We start from the raw sequence: 23,809 nt of genomic DNA on the forward strand, positions 1-23,809 counted from the left end.
TAGAAATTAGACAACGCAATCTACACCACGAGGTAAATTCGTAAACAGAAAAGCTTATCTAGCAAGACATCCCGGTAAAACGGTGCATACGTCGCTGGAACCCCCCTACCCACGGTTAACCCCGGTATAGGAAGTAGGGAACTGACCACCTGTAACAAGGTAAACGGTAAGCTGTCCTCGTGAACCACGCGTTGACACTTCATCAGTATAATGTGACCGGGTGGGGTGTGTTGCTGGGTGTCTTCGGCAGTATGCTTCAGTGAGGTAGCAATATAAATCGGCAAAAGTTCCGGCCTATCACAAGGAGACTTGACACGAACATACCACAGCCTCCCAAAGCACACATACGCACTCGCCACAGGCATGCATTTCGCACGCACGGGAGGCCGTCCTTAAATAACCTTAGCTGTTAATAGGACGTTAAACAAAATAAACAAAACCAAACCAAATTATGTCGGTAGAGGCAGTACTGGTAGGAAATATCGCCGGTGGCGAAGGTTGCCGAGGTAAGGGCCGTTCATGGAAAGGAATTTAAAGTTACGACCGAGGAATTGGCGAAACGGGAAAAGAGTCAGAAGTCTGTAGGTGGAGACAGAAGGACCTCTGTAAATGACGAAATAGATAGGTAAGTCAAGTTCCTTACCTACGATGGTAAAACTGAATGGCAGCCTTTTTTCATTCAAATCTCCCACATTTGGGACCTGTATGACTGGTATAACAAAGACAAATTAGATGAGTGCCTCAGTGACAGGGCTCTTCAGGTTTTCTGTTGTACGTGGTACGTGGTAACTTTAAGGTTCTTCGTTCGAAACTAAACAAGCGATTTGGGTTGAGTTCAGATATATTCTATTTTTAATCTAGTTCAACAGCAGAACAAGCCCCGGTCTCCAACCTCTTCACCAATGAGAGCTCGTGGATGTGTTCAGTGTGGTACCGAAGCTCATTTCGCAAGGGAATACCCGAGTAATAAGAACACTCATCTGTAAAGATCACGTTCTCCTTCACCCACTGCTGTCTCTTTAATCGACCAGAGGCTGAGGCAATAGGCCACCCCTCAGCCGTATCAGATACCTGTAACGGTAATCAGAGTGCCAATGCTTTATATTGTTGATACAGCATCACAGGTCACTGTAGTTAGCTTGGACTTGTTTGGCTCTCTGGAGACTTTGGTTTGGTTTATTTTGTTTAACGTCCTATTAACATCTAAGGTCATTTAAGGACGGCCTCCCGTGCGTGCGAAATGTATGCGTGTGATGAGTGCGTATGGGTGTTTTGGGAGGCTGTGGTATGTTTGTGTTAAGTGTCCTTGTGATTGGCCGGATGTTTTGCCGATTTAGAGTGCTACCTCACTGAAGCATACCGCCGAGTCACCCAGCAGCACACCCCACCCGGTCACATTATACTGACAACGGGCGAACCAGTCGTCCCACTCCTAATTTGCTGAGCGCTAAGCAGGAGCAGCAACTACCATTTTTAAAGACTCTGGTATGTCTCGGCCAGGGGACAGAACCCAAAGCCTTCCTCACAGGGGCGAACGCTCAACTAAAGGCCAAAAGTGAGGCATTGTCAAGGGAGACATTAGGAAGAAGAAAGTTTGTAAGAAAGAAAAGAAAAGATAAGATCCCAAATTTAGTCGCCTCTTACGATCATGCAATGGGGGCAGCAGGTACAATTCTTACGCCCTACCTACAGGGCAGAGAGAGGAGAAAAACAAGAGTAAAGGAAGACTTCCGCATTAATAACATAAGTGATATATCCAAAAGATCATTGATGGTTTCCTTTGATCTGAAAGGTATGCAACATTTCTATTTCCTCAGTGCGAACTGTAACATAAGAGATAAGACATTTCCTTTGAAATGATGTGAACAAATATGTGAGGACCAATGGCCCACAGTTTGTGATGTTGGTTATTTAGAATAGTTCAGTTGTTTTTACATTCATATTCTTTGTTGTGAGGTCACAATTGGGTTGTCAAAACATACCCTTTTCATGTCATCATGCTCATGTGCAATTCTTTTATCTCAGGTTTGGAATGTTACAGAGTTGTCTGTTATGACATATAAGTTACTTGTTCTGTCAAAGTTCCATCGCGAGTGTAGCCGGAATGTTGTTCATATAAAGAGGAGGATGTTGGGGTTTATTTATTTTCATACTAATCAAGAGTGATTCAGGTTTTTTTCAAGATCACATAAACCAACCAATTTTCAGACAAGATATGTATTTTACATAAAGTATCACTTAACAAGTCTATGCATCTAGGCAGATTGTCCAAGATGGCATAAAGGGAAGTGTCAGCTGCATTTGTTTTTTTATCTTAGAGTTAATACCATCGACTATATCATTTATACAAATAAAAAACAACATACAGAATGTAGGACCAAATATAGACCCCTGAGGGACACCGACCTTAATATCCATCCAATCAGAGGTCTTGCTATTTATAGCAACTCTTTGCCTCCTTTTATCTTCGACACTTTTGAACCATGGGTGTGAATTACCCCGAATGCCCAATTGTTCTTATTTAAAAAGTAGTCCCGAATGATAAACTCTGTAGAAGGCCTTGCTGACATCACAGATTAACCTAATTTCCTTACCTTTATCGAATATATATCATTTGTAATAGAGAGTAGTTCGTCCAGTCACCAGCTCTGAACTCAGATTGAGAAAAAGATAGTAAGGGTTTTCCAGTTACCAGGAAAATTTGAGTAATTTAAAGAATTATTAAAGATAATTTTAAAAGGGGTATCTCAGGATTACACCTGCGTAGCTAACTCCTTAATGAGTCTAGGATTAATAAGATGGGGACCAACATATTTAGAACAATCAATATTTGATCAGACAGATATAATACTATCTCTATTAACATGTAGATTAGTAAGAGGAGGTTCGTTGTTGTTGGATGGAGGAAGGACATCATTAGTATCATCCACTGTTGAATCGAGACAAATAATCATTGGAAGCATTAGCCTTATCAGTATCACCAGTAATAATCGAGGTTTTGAATGGAGATGTTATATATTACTAGTATTTTCAGTGTTAAATAATAGCTTGCTTACCGTATTCAACCAAGTTTTCCCGCGATAATTATTACGCAGAATTCCATATAGTTTACGAGCACATTTAGACTTGGCATAACGTATCATACCTACCAATCATCTTAAGTTCCAGATCTATTGGCTAATATTTTTCCTTTCCTAACTAGTTTTCGAATTTCATTAGTCAGCCATGTCGGATCCCTACTACTATTATAACATTGTTTGGAATACATTCCTTAGCAGTAAGTTTAAGGACATGAGCAAAGTTTTCGATAGAAATATCTATATCATCCATTAGATAGCACATCATCATAATTCGCTGCTTTTACTCTTTGAACATTGAACCATCAAGGTGTTATTGTCCTTTGAGGGATATTATTCCACCTCTGAATCAAGGTCGGCGAAAGTTAAGAGACGTTAAATGGGACTTTGCCGCGCTTCCAAACCCTTCTGCTCGTTCCGCAAATGCTCAACTTGGGACATATTTAGACTGTAAACCGGCCAATCAAGAAATGGAACGTTGTTTTGAGCCAGAAAGTCACAATAAACACTTGCAATATGGGGTTTCTGTAGTCCTGCTGCAACGTAAGGTTACGTTGATGGATAAGAGGAAGAACGTTTTGTCCCAAGACCGGATACGGATATGTTTAACCACGAGAGGTTGTTATTTCCCTTCCCATACCACAGCAGACCCTCCCCGAATCTGTCGATTTCCGTTACGCAAGTGTCAGAATATCAATCACCACGACGCCGATAGCCACGTTGTAGGCAATTTAACCTGTAAGCATAAAGCAAGACTCGTCAGTGAACACTAGTGTCCAACGGCCGAACGAAACCAATTAGGTGTATGTGCAAGCAGCAACTGCATTCGCCGTTTTTGTTGCACCTGCGATATTGGTCAACCAACATAGGGACGTCGCGGCCTGAAATGAATCCCCCGCAACATATTCCTAATCGTTCTTGAAACACTGGCCTATCATGAGTAACGACAACTTGACGTGCCGGCTCCGTCGCTGTCTGAGATCGGTCACGGAGGTACGAGAGATGTATGCGTCTATCTTGACGACGCGATGTAATGCGCGGCGTCCGCCCCTGGGACGGTCACCCAGTCTCCCCGTGGCTCCGAGACGCTCAGCTAAACGGGGTATTGTTGTCTCGTGTACATCATATTGCTTGAAATTGCGAATGCCTCTGCATTTTCAGAGCAATGGCCCTGACCCTACCGACTTCACTCAATCGCGGCATTTCGCTGTACAGTCGTTTCGAAAAGAAATGTTGTGTGACTTATCTGTACTGTTCAAATTCTCGATTTGCAATCGTACCCTGCATGTACGCTTTCTTGAAAGTCTGCTTTAAAGCATGCTGTATCAAGCGGGTAGAGAGTCGACTGAATTTTAACTGAAGAACATTTTACAATGCACGGAGGTAGCTCAGTTTGAGATTTAATTGAAATTAGACAACGTGTCTAAAATCGTATTACAAAAACAAAATTGTGTTTCCGCTAGAATAGTTAATCTCAAAATACATGTATGTTGTGTTGACATTAATTCATTGAATTCAATTACCAGAATGTGATTTTTGCTGAAACGTTCTCTGTCACATGTGCATGACTCATTAGCGTTTAAGTTTGCTACCAATTAGTGTCAAAACAGCTCTGAACACCTACGAGTTCAAACTATTATTAATGAATGGAATTAGACAATTTATGTGAAGGTACCAGTAAAACTGTTTCCTTTGGATCAGTGTATGTCATGTAACTTGCTGTGCCGTTTACAAGACGTCTTGGTTGAATGAATAGCTTGATTAGGATACGTTATAGTGCAAACAGTGGTAGATAAAGGCAGTTAACAGGATGGTAGGGACTGGTCTAATCTCCTGTTGACTCTACTGATATGGTAACATACACCTAATATGCTGTATTAGTGTTTAAAGCAAATTCCCAAAGGTATGTTGGCTTAGTGTAAATATATTGACAATTTCACTGTTATTGTTTTTGTAATACCATTTCTGTCAAATGAAGTCGGTTGTAAAAAGGCTTGTGTAACCTTGGTCTCAACACAATAAAATTATGAATTGATATTAACCGGATAACAACTTTTCGCACGGAGTTTAACGACCCTATTAACGATAGCTGCCCTTACCACATACAAATCCTGGAGTTGACCAATGTCCGTTGGTTTGACACGTGACAAAGGCGTTCACGTCCGGAGAGGTAAGGGTACCACACAGATAGAATCTTTTGCTTCCTACAGTGTTGTTTCCGGATAGGACGACACCGGAAGTGACGTCTGGCGGTGCACCGCAGTCTGTAAATAATATCAACCCTGTCAACGTTACAATTATCTGATTATATATATTACTGATGCATGTTATTTAAATTGTCCTTCTTTTTGTTTGTTTTTATTTGTTTTTGTCATTGATGATGGCCAGAGCTCAAGCGCGTTATCAACGTTCGTCTGGTAGCTTGTTTAGTTTTCCTCACGATGAATGTACAAAGATCATTGATACGTGAATAAATACATATCGTACAATCAATACAACATATCATAGAAATGAGGCATTTAAGTACATTTTACACTGATGGTTGTTTTATCTATGGTCGAAAAGTTGACTGTAATGTAGAAACATTTACAAGGGTGGATTAAAACATCGGTTTTTGCTTTTCCATTGTAATTAAGACATTAACGATAAATAGTGATAGGAATATTTCTTAATTTCATGCTTGTATGAAAGAAAAGTCGAATTGCAAACTCATGAATGAGCGTTGATTAGTTTGCAACTAGGGTTTTTTCTTTCATAACAGCATGAAATTAAAAACGATTCCTATCAATGATTAAATAACTAATATAAAAATATATTGTAATGTCCTGTTCACTTTTAATTAGTAATAACAAGCGTGCCTTCTTACTATGTACATATCGACATGAGAAACATCAATATTTCACATCTAGCGGACTATTGTCGTGGAATATTGAAGGCAAATACCCTAAATGTGTATTGAAAGAACTCATCATTCAAACGGAAATAGGATCCCCGGGAGTGTGACTACCTTATTCATCAAGTGCTGCATGTCAGGAACCAGCAATTGAAACATACCTTTGATAATGCATTTGTCAAGCCCTCAACAGCAGAATGAAATATTTCAAAGGTAATGAATCAGACCAACGGATAGTCCAATCAAAATAGATATTAGATAAATATAGCCAAAAAATAAGTTATAATAAATGTAGCCAAACATGAATTCAAATAGATATAGCCAAACATAAATTAAAATGGATAAAGCCAAACATAGATTAGAATAGATATAGCTTAACATAAATAGAAATAGATACCGCCAAACACGAATTAAAATGGATATAGCAAAAAAAACAAAAACAAACAAAAAACAACAAAAAACAAAACAAAAATAGATATAGCCAAACATAAATTAAAATAGATACAGTCAAACAAAAAAGTTAAAAATTTGTTTTAGCCAAACATAAATTAAACTGCTTCATGTACATGTAACTGTCTTGTACTTTTGGTATTATTGGTACATCAAAATTCAAAATAGATCGAAAGAAATGACAAAATATATTTTTTTTCTCAGACTATCTGAATTATTAGTTTATTGTAGTTTTTCGTTGTGTCCATTCATACATAAGAGTCTAAATTTTCTTGTAAGATATGTCTTCCATTTCTGGTAAAAAAACTCACTATTTTCCTTTTGGGTCATATGTCAACAAAACTTTATAGCTATTTTTGAGATCCGAAGAAGCTTAGCTATTTGTATTTGTAGTTATTTGAATATCAGCTTCTATGTTAATAACTGAAGGGTCAGAAAGGAATGAAGTCATTGGTCTAATCATCATTCGTGCATGAAGTTTTCAGAATGTTTTCAAGCTCAACTGGAAAAATATATTGCAAAATTAAAGGTATAATTTATTATTTACAAAATGATGCATCCGATTTTTGATGTTTGTCAGTTCGACGATCTGTTTTAAAACGTCCGCTGTAGACTTTTTTGAAATATTCAGAACCAATATCGAAATAATAAGGGAAAAGAAACGTCCAGATGTCATACAATCCTGGGTAGGCCTCCAACTCATAGAGAACACTTTTTAGGTAAATTCAAATATAAATACTAAAATTTTCTCTTCTGTTTCATACGTTTAGAAACACTTACCCCGACACTCGAAAGTGGAACCTTTCCACTGCCCATCGGCGCCACACGTCCTACTGGCTTCTCCAAACCCGACGTAGCCAGTGTCGCACGAATACATCACTGTAACTCCAACCTCACGTTGTTCGACTGGAACCGTACCGTAGGCAATAGGTGGTAAAGGGGGACAGTCTGGACAATAAAACATGTTTATAATATAGTCGTGTTCGTACGTCATAGCAGCATGATACGGCAATTGTCGAGTGTAGCATCTCCCTTGGTAGAATGATTCAAATAATAATAATAATAAAAAAAAATGATAAAATCTCATATTCATATGTTCACATCGTAATAAAATATAAACCATCTTTCATTTGATTGTACAAAATAGCGAAACCAATATTACATTTGAATACGAATTTAGCGAAAAGATAACTTAAGACGAGCACTCCACTTGTCATTAATATATCGACTGTAGCTTGAGGAGTTTAACTGATATCTTTGAAAATAAAATAGGAGTTCGGTATGTATTGTGTTCATTTTAAAACATAGCTGCAATACAACTACCATGGTAGGTCATTTTGATTAACAGAAAATGGTATCACTTTTCCACTGCAATATGTGAAAGTCGGGGTTGAAATAAATCATATTAACTACATTTTAAGCATGCTACAATCAAAATCAATACTTCTCAACTGAATCTACATACGAGATGTCTAATAAGACTATTCTTTTGTCCTTATGACAATTACAGTTGTGGATTGATAAATATTTAAATTATATATCATATATGAATATATATGTATGTATATTGGCAATAACAAAAACAATATGTTATTGAAATAGTTTTTGTATTTATTTAACAATAGCTAGATATCTTGCCATGTCTGAATGATAATGTCCACAAAGTCAAAAGTTTAAAGTATTGTATTGTTTAACAGCTCATCCACAATTTGCGTCATTTAGGGCCGACCAGGTCTTATCAACAAAATGATTTTATATTCACCTGAATATCAGATCAGGTATATCAGAACTCTGGTGTTATTTGTTCCTATAGTGACAATTTATCGAACACATGTGCTTTCCTTTGAGCGTAACATATCGATATTACTATTGTCTCTTTACTGTACGATGACGAGTGTAACAAATATATTGCCTCAATTGCTTAGAGAGCAAGTATTGCATCAAACATAGGGACCGATCGGATGTATCTCGTATTCTATTTTATTTATGCTGGGACTATAAAGATCCTTATTACAATCTACTCCCACTGTTACTACATGTACATAGAATAAAACTCTGACGAGATTAATTTCCAGAAAGTAAACCACAATTAATATGCGCGTAGTATAGTATATATTAGGTTTATTGGTCGTAATTGCTTACATATTTACCGGTCGATACCATATTGCATCAACTATCTTAAAATCAATTGATGCTCAACATGATATGAATGTACTACAGTACTATGAAATCCTAGGGGAAAACCGTGATGGTAAATCAACTAACATCGGGAAATATAGATATGACATTTTTGAATGTGATACAATTTTAATATCTTACTTTTGACATTGTATTACAGGTAAGGTACATTCAAGTAAATTACATTACAGTTAAGATAAATCATATCACGGGTAAGATAAATCGTATTACAAGTCAGACAAATTATATGACAAGTCAGACATATTGTAGTGCAAGTAAGATGAATTTTATTACATGTAAAATAAAGTAAGTCAGACAAATTGCATTGCATGTTAGATAAATTATATTATAATTCAGACAAATTGTATGGTATGTGAGATGAATTATATTACAATTCAGACAAATTGCATTGCATGTTAGATAAATTATATTACAAGTCAGACAAATTGTATGGTATGTGAGATGAATTATATTACAAGTCAGACAAATTGTATTGCATGTTAGATAAATTATATTAAAAGTCAGACAACTATATTACATGTAAGATTAATTCAATGTCTCCACTGAGGAATGAACGTGGGCCATCTGGCTTATTAGTCTTACGCTCAACCGAGAGAAGTCATCTCTAGTCGAACAGCATGAAGCGTTAGTATTAGCCAGGATTACATACTGCCTCTCCAGGGAAGAACTCTCCCTGGAGTTCCTAAGGATTACAAGGATGATTCGTTTGAGAGAAATATGGTTTTCGAATCCCTATATGGGCGTCAATTGGTGTCATGATGTACCATAATACAGAACCCCTCGATTACTTGTCATTCCAACAACTGGTCGACTTAATAAAAAGGTTTTTTTTCTCTAGCCGAGCTATTCTCTCGCGCCTGGTAAGTCAAGGTTTACATATATACAAAATACAATTTAATATAATCATTATCAAGTTGCACTTGAAACATCTTCAATGGCACCCTATCAACCGGGGTTTATATTTAGTACTTGGCACTCTACATACATTTGGTACCATTTATCTCACATCAAATATTTTAATTACAAGCGACAAAACAACTGATCCGGTGTACGTTTCACATACTGGTATCCAATCAAACGATAGCGGCTGACTGATGCAGAGTGATAAACATGAACTTAACAGTTTTGTCAGACAGCAAATTGGCTATTCATAATTAATAGAAAACAGCTTTGACGCCTTTAAATGGCAAAGCATCACTCAATCATAGGTGATTATGTCAGGGGAATATATAACGCAAATATATGTGCGATACAGCTTATAAATGCAAAGCAAGGTTAGCTTCTCATAGAGAAGGAAGGTATATCCTTAAATATCCTTAAAATATTAATCATATTGAACCTTCAGACGAGTCCTAGAGTACGAACCAGGTATATCACTGGCGAGGCCTGGAGTACGAACCAGCTGTATTACTGGCGAGTCCTAGAGAATCAGACGTATAAATGGCGAGTTCTAGAGTACGAACCAGCTGTATAAATGGCGAGTCCTAGAGTACGAACCAGCTGTATTACTGGCGAGTCCTAGAGAATCAGACGTATAAATGGCGAGTCCTAGAGTACGAACCAGCTGTATCACTGGCGAGGCCTGGAGTACGAACCATCTGTATTACTGGCGAGTCCTAGAGTACAACCAGCTGTATTACTGGCGAGTCCTAGAGTACAACCAGCTGTATTACTGGCGAGTCCTAGAGTACAAACCAGCTGTATTACTGGCGAGTCCTAGAGTACAACCAGCTGTATTACTGGCGAGTCCTAGAGTACAAACCAGCTGTATTACTGGCGAGTCCTAGAGTACAACCAGCTATATCACTGGCGACTCCTAGAGTACGAACCAGCTGTATCACTGGCGAGTCCTAGAGTACAAACCAACTGTATTACTGGCGAGTCCTAGAGTACAAACCAGCTGTATCACTGGCGAGGCCTGGAGTACGCACCAGCTGTATTACTGGCGAGTCCTAGAGTACGAAACAGCTGTATTACTGGCGAGTCCTAGAGTACGAACCAGCTGTATTACTGGCGAGTCCTAGAGTACAAACCAGCTGTATTACTGGCGAGTCCTAGAGTACAAACCATCTGTATTACTGGCGAGTCCTAGAGTACAAACCAGCTGTATTAATGGCGAGTCCTTGAGTACGAAACATCTATATTACTGGCGAGTCCTAGAGTACAATCAGCTGTATTAGTGGCGAGTCCTAGAGTACAAACCAGCTGTATTACTGACGAGTCCTAGAGTACAAACCAGCTGTATCACTGGCGAGTCCTAGAGTACAACCAGCTGTATTACTGGCGAGTCCTAGAGTACAAACCAGCTGTATTAATGGCGAGTCCTTGAGTACGAAACATCTATATTACTGGCGAGTCCTAGAGTACGAAACATCTGTATAACTGGTGAGTCCTAAGAGTACGAAACAGCTATATCACTGGCGAGTCCTAGAGTACAACCAGCTGTATTACTGGCGAGTCCTAGAGTACGAAACAGCTGTATTACTGACGAGTCCTAGAGTACAATCAGCTGTATTAGTGGCGAGTCCTAGAGTACGAAACAGCTATATCACTGGCGAGTCCTAGAGTACAACCAGCTGTATTACTGGCGAGTCCTAGAGTACGAACCAGCTGTATCACTGGCGAGTCCTAGAGTACGAAACAGCTATATCACTGGCGAGTCCTAGAGTACAAACCAGCTGTATCACTGGCGAGTCCTAGAGTACGAAACAGCTATATTACTGGTGAGTCCTAGAGTACAAACCAGCTGTATTAGTGGCGAGTCCTAGAGTACAAACCAGCTATATTACTGGCGAGTCCTAGAGTACAAACCAGCTGTATTAGTGGCGAGTCCTAGAGTACGAAACAGCTATATCACTGGTGAGTCCTAGAGAATCAGACGTATAAATGGCGAGTCCTAGAGTACAACCAGCTGTATCACTGGCGAGTCCTAGAGTACGAAACTGCTATATCAATGGCGAGTCCTAGAGTACGAAACAGCTATATCACTGGTGAGTCCTAGAGAATCAGACGTATAAATGGCGAGTCCTAGAGTACAAACCAGCTATATCACTGGCGAGTCCTAGAGTACGAAACAGCTATATTACTGGCGAGTCCTAGAGTACGAAACAGCTATATTACTGGCGAGTCCTAGAGTACAAACCAGCTGTATTAGTGGCGAGTCCTAGAGTACGAAACAGCTATATCACTGGCGAGTCCTAGAGTACGAACCAGCTATATCACTGGCGAGGCCTGGAGTACGAAACAGCTATATCACTGGCGAGTCCTAGAGTACGAACCAGCTATATCACTGGCGAGGCCTGGAGTACGAAACAGCTGTATCACTGGCGAGTCCTAGAGTACGAAACAGCTGTATTACTGACGAGTCCTAGAGTACGAACCAGCTGTATTACTGGCGAGTCCTAGAGTACAAACCAGCTGTATTACTGGCGAGTCCTAGAGTACAAACCATCTGTATTACTGGCGAGTCCTAGAGTACGAACCAGCTGTATTACTGGCGAGTCCTAGAGTACAATCAGCTGTATTAATGGCGAGTCCTAGAGTACAACCAGCTGTATTACTGGCGAGTCCTAGAGTACGAAACAGCTGTATTACTGGCGAGTCCTAGAGTACGAACCAGCTGTATTACTGACGAGTCCTAGAGTACAAACCAGCGGTATTACTGACGAGTCCTAGAGTACAAACCAGCTGTATTAATGGCGAGTCCTAGAGTACAAACCAGCTGTATTACTGACGAGTCCTAGAGTACAAATACAAACCATCTGTATAAATGGCGAGTCCTAGAGTACAAACCAGCTGTATTACTGGCGAGTCCTAGAGTACAAACCAGCTGTATTAATGGCGAGTCCTAGAGTACAAACCAGCTCTATTACTGACGAGTCCTAGAGTACAAACCAGCTGTATTACTGACGAGTCCTAGAGTACAACCAGCTGTATCACTGGCGAGTCCTAGAGTACGAACCAGCTGTATTAGGAAAATAAATCATATTTGCTGTATTCACAATTATCATGTGTACTTACGATGATCATACAATGTATTTAATGTGTTGTTTGTAGAATCATTATATCTATATGATTTATTTCAACAAGGGTTCCCGTTATGGTGTATTATCTGTATACGCTGTGTTGTAGTCACGATGAAGTGCCGCAATAACTTTCATTACATGTATATTTATGATGTATATGGCATTTAGAATTTGTTTAGGTGACCATTTTATAGCAAACGCCTTCTTCATATCAATTAGGTATATCAGCTGTGTTGTATAATTAATACCACCTATCGATTAAGGTAGTATTAACTTTAAAAAAAACACACCTGAAAACTAGTAATATAATCTGCCAAGTGGGCGACATGCTCTATTTTAAGCTGAAATAAAAACATAGCGGCAGTTTACAGTAACTAGCAACACAATATATACAGGTAATGATAATAAAACATTCCACAGAGTACTAGTGGCACTTAGGGAAAACCATTTACGAGCAAGGGATAAGTTTTCGTCCATAATGGACCAAAGCCAGACAGAACCAAGTAATACACACTGGAAGGACATCCAAACGAGGGAAACAAAAAAACAAAACAAAAAAACAAACGAAAAACAAAAATAAAAAGTACAACAGAAAGCATAGTTCATGTAACTTATTAGGACTTACCGTAGCCCAAACAAAACAAGATACAGAGACGCGGTATTAAACATTGTTTAAATATTAATCATCCACTGTACAGAGCCATCAAAGTAATTGCTATGATCAATGCTCGAGGGATTTCTTCTTATCAGTAGATCGCTGGGTAAGTAGTGTTAATTTGATAGTGCAACTATGAGAACCATTAACACTCCGTTTTCAGGGGACTAGCACCAACAATAGGTGACATGATAGCTCTGCGTGATCATCTTCTAAAAGTCATATCTACTTCGCTTGCTCTGAATTGAGAATTAGAGGACGATTGCAATGTAACCAAACTCGCTACTTTAACATAGTGCCATCATCTATCTGACAACTGTGATGCACTCTTGAAGAATGGTTACTGGGTATATTTACAGTGTAATACGATCTATGTAAAACTTAATTTGATTGAATGTTGTGAGCTACATTGACGTCTTTAATTATGAATTTTGTACAATTATCATCTAAAATTAAAGTTATATTATGATTCCTCGGTCTTATAAGGAAAATTAAACAGAATAACAACACAAAGTGAAGGAACTTCTTTAGCAATGCGAAATGGTTTCGTTAGTTAGCATTGTTTTCCGTCCTATCAGCAGCTAATGTCATTTTAAAAAGATCTTCCCTGTGTGTTAGATGCATACGTATAGCGTATGTGTGTGGTTTTGGATGTTTCGGTATGATTATATGTCTTCTTGTGCGCTGGACTAATGTCTACTGTGTAGTGCTACAATGTACATCACTGAAGCATATGCTGCCCGAGATATCAGCAAGACATTTCACCCGGTCACAATATACTGACAACGCACAAACAAGTTGTCACACGCCCAAAATACTGCTTAAGCAGACATAGCAGCTATCATTTCAAGAAGCCTTTTAAATGTCTCGGTAAGGAGATAGTTACCAAATGCCTTCCTCACAGGGGGGGGGGGGGGGGGGCTAAACTAAAGGCCAAAGGCAGTGTCAAGAGAGACATTAGGTAAAAAGAAGTTGCTAAGAAAGAAAACAAAAGATCAAATCCTAAATCAAAAGCAGGTAAAATTCTTATGTCCTACCTGCAAAGCATTTCAGGGTGTCCGGCATCGCCTGAACTTGTCTTGAGAATGAGTTTGGTAGAAGAATAGTTATTCCATAACCGAAAAATCATATCGACCAAGCAAGCGTATCGCCTCTTTGACTATTATTTTTGTGAAGCATATACTCCGATTTCTGTTTATTTGAACAGTCTATTTACCTCATAAAACCTTACAATACATATATCAATAAAATATATTTACATTAAATTATTCGATTCCAAGACAGAATATGAAGCATACATTATATTTAATTCCAGGAAATGTGATATGATGACATGGCATTTAACATTGAATTGTGGGATATTAACTCATCAATAAAATTAATTCGATCAAATCATCAATACATTATTTAGTGCTGATCTTATCAGTTAGACATAGGGCAGTTTGTGAGCAAATTATGATCGCTTTGTTGTATGAGACCTGGGAGACAGCTGTCGTTTTGAAAATATAATCAATCTTAGTTCTCCACTGGATAGCCTGTCTGTGGAATGATCAGTTGGCAGCCGAGAGACAAATAGGCCAATATCAACACTAAACTCCATTTCAACTAATTCGTCATTAGCTATCCAGATCTTGATTATGTTTTTGGGGCGAGATTATCAAGATTAAAGGAAAGCAAATAACTAGGTTAGTAGTTTGCAGTTTTGGGTGCCAATCTTAGTAGTACGATATAAACTTCTTGTGGGGAATAGCGCCGAAAAAAACCTTCGAAGCCTTATTTATCAAACAATCTTGTTACCATGAATAACTCATATAATATGTTTGCATGTCACTGGTACCCTGGAGCGTTTTGCATTGCTGCCTTGTGACATACTAATATGGAAAATGAAATTACGGCACGAAGTGCAAAAGGCGAGATACATGTACAATGGCTTCTTCTATTGAATTGTCCTCCAAATTTTGACTTTAACTTTGTCCAAATGTAAGTTTTCTGACTTACGTGATTAAAAGTGTCTTTGAATTCATAAGTTGGCCGAAATAATTCACTTTGAATAACAGGTTTCCATTTTTCTTTTTCCTTTTTTTGTTTTGTTACAAATTCCGCTTAAATCAGAACCTTCCAATAAAACAACACTAACAGTATATATATTAAAATGATGAAACTTACTACTAAGACCGATCATTTCATACTTTGTACAGGGCTGTTGATAAAGTATAGCCCCCTTCCCTTGCTCTGTTTTTTCTTTACATAGGTATACCGTGTAGACCGGCGATCATTTTAACATTTCGGTAATTGAATAACACTAGCTCTTTCTTAACGCAACTTATCCCGATGCAATGTCAGACTGCATTCTTTGTTTTAATGTTTTTTTTTTATGTTTACAGTGTAATTAGATTATGTGTCTATGGGTTGGTATACATAAACTAACAGTGTATCCTTTATCATTAGTTCTGTCTAAATATATCAGTTTCTATCAAAGTGAAAGTTAGACAGCTAACTCGAGAGCTAATGGAAAGCCTAAATAGGAAAAAGGAACCAAACAGACAGTTACATCTATAACATTCAGAACTAGGAAACTAACAAAGTTTCGTCAACATTCCTTAACACAAAAGAAATCCTTTATCTAATTGTTCCGAAGAAAAACAATATCTGATTTAGGGATATCATCTTAGTAAAGGAAATTTCCTTAAAATTGTAATTGGTGTCCTATAGAAACATTATGTACGGATCTTCCTAAAGATTAAGAATGCAATTCCTTTCAGTTTAGGAATATACATGGAACTTCGATTTGAACGTAACTTGAGATCTGTTTAGTAAAGGAGGAAGAGGTGGTGTCTTCCAAAACCGGAAAGTTAAAACCGTCAGATCGGTTTGTCGGTGGAAATGTCATTGGAATGCTATTTGTGTTCATCCTGATGTTTGAAGTTTGGTTTCTATGCATTCGAAGAGTATGATGTATCTTTGAAAACCTACATTACCGAAATATGTATGGCAGTGAATTTTATTATATCATGATACAAACTTTTTTTATAATTTCAATAACATTACCTTTTTTTTTGTTTTTACTTCAGTAATGTTTTCCTATGGAAACGTTTGAGTGAATGTAGTTTATTAACTTCAAGAACAATGATGAAACTGGTACCAGATAAAATAGAGCATACATATGGTAAGAACGTCGGTAGTCGGAATGCTACCGGATCTAACAGACACACATCCGGTCCAAACTAAAATATAAGAAGGACTTCCAGTTGTCTGTATCGAGTGGTTACACCTTATCGCGGATAGTGATGGTCGATAACGTTCATGATTTGATTTGTTTATAATAAGTCTATTAAGATATTTGTTTAATAGAATCTAACATGGGTCTGTTCTGTGGTCAGGGATATCTCAACCCGAGTGTAAGAGTTTGGCCAGTCAGCAGGAGGCTTGCCGAGTAAGGGTCATGTTCAATGAACCTCATTCTGATAAATTGGCAAATTATAATTAAACAAGGGCCGCGCTTTCAAATGCATTCAGTTCTATATATAGATAAGTAAATCAAGCATTTGTATTGGCTTCATCAAATTATGTTATCAGCTCATAACTAAACAAATGACGTCGCCATTTGAATCGCCGCTTTTGATTGGCTAACACAATGGTGTAATGATTTCTAATATAAAAAAGGCTACCAATAAAAGCTGATTTTTACAGGAATTGCGTAGATAGATTAGACCATAAGGGTTAACTTGAATATATTTTATAAATTGCGATACATGTACCATTATGGTATCTACTCATTCGATTAAAGATTTCCAAACAATTCGGGTCATCGAATGTTTTTGGCTAGGGGATTTCTGAATACTAAACTCTTCGATTATTATCATACGTCTTCAATGACTCTATTCGGTTTGTTTTGATGGAATCTGATGAATAATGATTCTGTTCAAGTTTGGTTTTACTGCGGACCTGTTCACTCCCACTTTATAAATTGTTGTATCCAGTGGAAACTCAATAGCATCACGACGAAATAGTAATAGTCGAACAATTTTAATTATCAGCAAGCCGAAGTCTTTAAAGCAAACATAATCAACTTATTAAGCGTTGATGAACCTGGGATTTTTACGTTAGGTAATTAGACTTCTAACCTGTAGATTAAATATTTATAGGCAAATTAACAGAGCAGTGTTGGTATACTGCAACGGCTTAACTAGCACATGCGTACCTAAACATAGAAGTTTGCAACGCATCAGTATTAAACATGCCCTTTGAAACAACCTAATTCACTAATTGCATATGAGAAGCGTGAGTTTACCGAAGGTTCTTTCCTTATTCCCATTACTGGTAGAGGCGCCAGTAGGAACGCGTATTCAGCTATTTCACAGTGACTGAAAAAAACAATTAGATAATTTGAACTAGAGGTATGTGTTCGGTAATTAATCTGTGTCAGAATTGTAGGATTTCAAGTAACACCAGGGGATACTTGTACTGGATGGTAATCGTAGCAGCCTTGGTGTCGGTGGAGGCAGTAGAAATACCCCGTCCGAACCAATACCAGTGATTGGTATTAGTTGAAATACCATGTCTTCTCGAGACTGGTGGCGTTCTTTTGTCCCCTGGTTGGTCAGTCTCATGGAAGCTGATGGAGTTGATGTAGGTCCCCTCGTTCTTCTATCTCCCAGTAAAAGGGAGTATGGTAGTGTTTTTTGTAGTTCGTCTCCTCGAGATAGGGCTTTTGATTGAGTTTGTGTTAGTGCCAAGTTCTTCTGTCTCTTCGAAGTAGGGCGTTTGATGGTGATGGCATTAGTTCCCTAGTTCTTCTGTCCGCCCGTTATAGGAAAAATGATTGTGTTAGCATTAGTCCCATTGGTTCCTCTGTCCCCTCGAGGTAGGGTGTCTGATGGAGATGACGTTGGTTCCCTAGTTCATCTGTCTCTCCGTAATAGGAAGTATAGGTGTTTGTCCCCCTTGAATACTCTGTCCAATCGAGAAAGGGAGTCTGGTGAGCTGGTGCTGGTCTCTTAGTTTTTTCTGTTTCCCCTTTATAGGAAGTATGATGGTGTTTGTGTTAATCCCCTTGGTTCCTCTGTCCCCTCGATATAGGGAGTCTGATGGAGGTCGTGTTGATCCCATGGTTCTTGCCGTGTTGAGTCGGGGGTGAAATATCTACAGGATCTTGATAGTTTTACAGGGAACTTACATTATACATGAACGTACATTTTGTAAGCAAGCCTAAAAAATCGATTTGATTTCAATGACAACAAAGTATACTCAGAGGGAGAGGCATTCAATTATTCATCAGTTTGTTTAAGTATTGTCAGCCGATACATGTGTTAATGTTATTCATAATCAGAATATCAGAATAATAATTATGCATATTCATAATATGTGTATCGAGAGCTGCGAGGAAAATTAACTAAAAACTACACTTTTGATTCTATGTTTTAAATCTATATAATATATGCACGTCGTCAGTTCGTTAGGACGTGTGTGTTTATTCGCCAATGTAATTGTACAGAAACTTCGGAATTACTGCTTCCAATATCCGCGGAAACCGTCATAATAGTTTACGATTTGCTATCGGCCGAAGTTAGACCACGTCCAATTGACCAAAATGGTGTCGTTTATTGACCCGACTGTAAGGTAGGTGTTGTGAATGTCATCGGAGTCAAGTGTCAATCTCGTTTGCAGTTAGAGCACCATCGTGTAGGATATCATAAACCCAGCGGATAGATCTAAACTGTTTGTACCGTCCATGGTAAAAGCAGTTTTTGTCGGCAAAACGCACATGTACACACGTCAAAACGAGCGACATAACCTCTCATAGGCAACAAAGCATCAGTCTAATTGAGAATTCATCGCTTTTCCAATATTTCAATTCCACAGAGCAACTCTGTGACCAGATGGACAGTATTTGTTGTAATACATATTTCGTGTACCAGCATACTCTTGTTTTTATAAATGACAGAAAAAACGTATGATCCTTAAAGCCACACACTCCCAAATAACCTAAAATTCTAGTTGCACACGTGTAGTAATGGCAATCCAAGATGCTTGACCACTGGCCTGGACGCTTGACCGGGGAGTCCTTGAGGCATCAGTGTATAAAATAACTCGCCGCATCTATTTTTATCGCGAAATTTGTCACGGAGCCGAGAACGAGTCTATAACAACGTGCACTGCACATAAGCTACACACATGGTTGTTGTTTACAAATCGAGTATACGTGAACTTGCCTAATAATGCTTTCATTTAAACATATTAAATGAATTTCCGCGTAATAACTGAACAAAATAAACAAACGTACATCTAAAAAATTTATTTTAAAATGTGGCAAGAGGCATACAACAAAACATCGATATTATTTTAGATCGGTGAAGTGGACAATGTTCAAATGATAACCAGCAATCCAAAAGACGGAAATTCGAGTCTAATCCCTTTTGTTCTCTCGTCAAATTCCAACGAATCATTTCCTTTCCTAAGAAAATACTCGGGTTTTGCCGATTCCAGTCCCTTTTACTTTGCTTTTTGGCATAATCTGTTTGTGTTTTGGCAGGCTCAAGCATTCGGCGTTCCGCCATTTTGTTAAGACTGATAACCCGCTCGTTGCATTATGGGACTATTTTGCATAGAAACTTATTATTAGGGGGTTATTATTATTATTTCGGAAATTTCTCGTTTACTTTCAAATATACACATTTTCCTCCATTTTTTGATTCGCGATAATTTGTTAGGTATATATGAAATCTAAAAACTGTAAAGAGCTCGACATGTAAACATTTATTTGGGAGTATGTGGCTTGTATCATAAAACCATAATCATATGTTCTTGGCTACAATATGGGGCAAAGTAAAAGCGTATAAAATTCTAGATTGGAGTTTCCATGTTACATGATACCCCTTCATTGGTAAACGTTTAGTTGGTTTGCCGTTAATATGAATTATTCATGTATCTAATGACTTTTTTGAAAACAAGCAGCATAATAATATCTGCTCCTATAATTAAAGATGCGTTAAGTGTATACGTTTTACTTTTTTTACTTGTGTAATTTGTGCAATCAATCACTGATGGTCTTGTTTCTATCATACGCACTTTAAACTAATTAACCAATATATAATAATGACGTGCCCAGAGATTAAGGTCTAAGATTACGTACATTTGATGACGACGGTATGGCTTCCACTGGTTAGTTTAACACACGCAAAGTTTTCCGACACGCTCTCTCCAGAACAGGAGCCAATCATATGCTGCAATATTTCAGACAGACAGGTTAGGCGAACACTGTTAAGTACAATGTCTTGTTGAACAAAATAATAGAGGAACAAATTATATGTGTAGGCGTAGCATTGTGTAAAACAACGTTTTGTACAACAAGATTATAGAGAGACAAATTAGGCGAAGCATCGTTTAATAAAATGATTTGTTGAACAGGATTATAGAGGCAAAAAGGCGTGGCATTATGAAATAAAGTATTTTTTGAACAAGATTATAGAGATACAATGTTTTGTTGAACAATATCATAAAAATACAATGTTTTGTTGAACAAGATCATAAAAATACAATGTTTTGTTGAAAAAGATCATAGAGATACAAGGTTTTGTTGAACAAGATCATAGAGATTCAAGGTTTTGTTGAACAAGATCATAAAGATACAAGGTTTTGTTGAACAAGATCATAAAGATACAATGTTTTGTTGAACAAGATCATAAAGATACAAGGTTTTGTTGAACAAGATCATAGAGATACAATGTTTTGTTGAACAATATCATAAAGATACAAGGTTTTGTTGAACAAGATCATAAAGATACAATGTTTTGTTGAACAAGATCATAAAGATACAAGGTTTTGTTGAACAAGATCATAAAGATACAAGGTTTTGTTGAACAAGATCATAAAGATACAAGGTTTTGTTGAACAAGATCATAAAGATACAAGGTTTTGTTGAACAAGATCATAGAGATACAATGTTTTGTTGAACAAGATCATAAAGATACAATGTTTTGTTGAACAAGATCATAAAGATACAATGTTTTTGTTGAACAAGATCATAAAGATACAAGGTTTTGTTGAACAAGATAATAGAGATACAAGGTTTTGTTGAACAAGATCATAAAGATACAATGTTTTTGTTGAACAAGATCATAAAGATACAATGTTTTGTTGAACAATATAATAGATACAAGGTTTTGTTGAACAAGATCATAAAAATACAAGGTTTTGTTGAACAAGATTAACGAAACAAATTAGACGTGACATTATGAAATAAAGTATTTTGTTAAATAAGATTATAGAGATACAGTAGTTTGTTGAACAAGTTTACAGAGACACAATGTTTTGTTGAACAATAGCATAGAGGACGAGAAAGGTATACTATTACGTAGTACAATATTTTGTTTAACTTGGTTATTGGTAGACAAGATAACTAAGGCATTGTTTATAACAATATTGAACAAAGCACATTGTTGGTATTTAAATCAGCAGATATTTATATCTCCCTAGTTTGAAGCAACATAAAACATAAAAAAGTAAACATTAAATGTATATCTCACTAAGGCATATATTTAACGCCCCAAACTAGACCAAAAATCGTCAAAAAAAGTTTCAAATGTTTCTTTGACAATGAATTGACAAGAACTGTTTTGTAAAGAGTATTTTACGCAAAATCATATAGAAATGTTGTTGGAAAAAGCGACTAAAAGTACTTACAGAAACGAAGGCCAGATTTGATATGTGTGTCCACCCTAGAGTATCATTGGCCACTGCGGCGCCTGCCTCAACCATTTCACATGTAAGTGTTCCAGGATGGTAATTAATGGCAACACAACGCCCATCCAGGGCACATATCTGTCCACATCCTGTTACGCCCTCTATCATCACGTTGTTGTATGATGACAATCTAGTGTCCATGTCACCGAGTCTTTTCTTACATTCCGCACGAACCAGAGTCGGAAGCAGTAACGCCAGAAACACACTGAAATATGTTAAAAACTCGATTATTTGGTGTTGAAACGTTTTGATAAAACACAACAGTATAGCGACAGTTATTCCGTAAGGGTAAGCGTCTTCGTCATCAAATCCTAGACCAGGTTATCATTTGCCATCTTAGGATAGGCCATACACATATAACGTATTTCCACTTATTGAAGATTGAGGATAAGCCTCGGTGCAATGCGTGCAATGAACATATTTACAGTTAAACATCTTTCTTGGATTGTATTGATCTTACAAGAGTAGCAGCATTACCAGTCTAGAAAGTCATTCCAAATGTTTTCAAAACTGACTATATCAATTGGACGTTGAGCTATCTAAGATATATTGGTCTGTTTTCATTGTAAACTATACGTGAGTGTACAAATATATATTTTACATATTTGCATAATTTTGATGTAATTTGGTTTTTGTCCATTTTCCCTCATTTTATAGTGCTGATTGGCCGTTAAGATTTTTTTTATATAAATAAATATTTACAATTGCGCCGCATTCTAATGGGTTCTCGTGGCATTTTCCACATATATCTTCATTTCATATCCACCATAACAACATTAAAACCACTGTTCATTGCTTAACTAACAAAATTCTTCGTTTAAATGAAGGTATAATTAAGGCAATGCCACTGTCTCCGTGTTATTAACCACCAGTCAGTCATCTGATTATATTGTATGTAATGATAGGATCGTGATGATAACCTAAACAGCTCCCCGATAACCTTCGTGTGATGAAAGCCTGCGTTGTAAGTTTTCTTTTAGCAGTAGACATGCATGATATATATGATGTTATTGGAAAAACGCCTTAATCACTGAACGGAAGTGACTGTAAACACAGCAGGATAGGTTAGGAAGGATACTACTATAAAGGAAGGAATAATCCCAGATAGTGAATTTAAAATTATACCTTAACACATAGTGTTGATTGTATTGTAATATGCTAATATAGTAGTAACACGGTTGAGTGAATACACATGTACAGGGCCTTCTTTAGAAATCTAATATTAGATAGTATGCATTTTATCAAACTATAGGTCTTTTGCACCTTAGTATCCCTAAAAGACGGAATATTTGTATGATATCCCTAACAATACTGACAAGTTCTTGAAGGACGGAACAGCTGGTTTGGTTTGGTTTGGTTTATTTTGTTTAACGTCCTATTAACATCTAGGGTCATTTAAGGACGGCCTCCTGTGCGTGCGACATGCATGCATGTGGTGATTGCGTATGTATGCTGTCCCTAACATCACTGACGAGTTCTAGAAGGGCAGAACAGCTGTATGATGTCCCTAACATCACTGACGAGTCCTAGGAGGACAGAACAGCTGTATGGTGCAGTTTAATTATGTATCACCCTAATTTACTATAATACAATGTTATATTTAAAGGTATTAAATATCGTTGTCTTTTTTAAAAATCCTCTGGCCGTCCTAATCATTGTGTAAGTAAAGATCGAGGTAAATACAAATCGAGGTAAATAAAGATAATATTTTTTGTAAGTGATGGAATACTGTTAAGACATCCAAAAAGTCCAATTATACATACAGCTT

The 23,809-nt window shown here is 37.4% G+C and overlaps 1 protein-coding gene across 1 annotated transcript; it reads right to left on the bottom strand.

Annotated features, from left to right (window-relative positions):
- Nucleotides 1-852: 852 nt before the first annotated feature.
- LOC117342654 (sushi, von Willebrand factor type A, EGF and pentraxin domain-containing protein 1-like) lies at nt 853-22,240 on the bottom strand. The gene is made up of 6 exons (XM_033904853.1): nt 21,982-22,240; nt 20,432-20,522; nt 7,201-7,368; nt 5,177-5,341; nt 2,865-2,929; nt 853-1,071 (listed from the first exon to the last, which is right to left on the bottom strand). Exons 1-6 carry the CDS (start codon nt 22,180-22,182, stop codon nt 853-855), a joined length of 909 nt encoding a protein of 302 aa, XP_033760744.1. The 5' UTR covers nt 22,183-22,240.
- Nucleotides 22,241-23,809: the final 1,569 nt, after the last annotated feature.

This window comes from Pecten maximus, chromosome 14, assembly GCF_902652985.1.
Source record: "Pecten maximus chromosome 14, xPecMax1.1, whole genome shotgun sequence".
Lineage (NCBI taxonomy): Eukaryota > Metazoa > Mollusca > Bivalvia > Pectinida > Pectinidae > Pecten > Pecten maximus.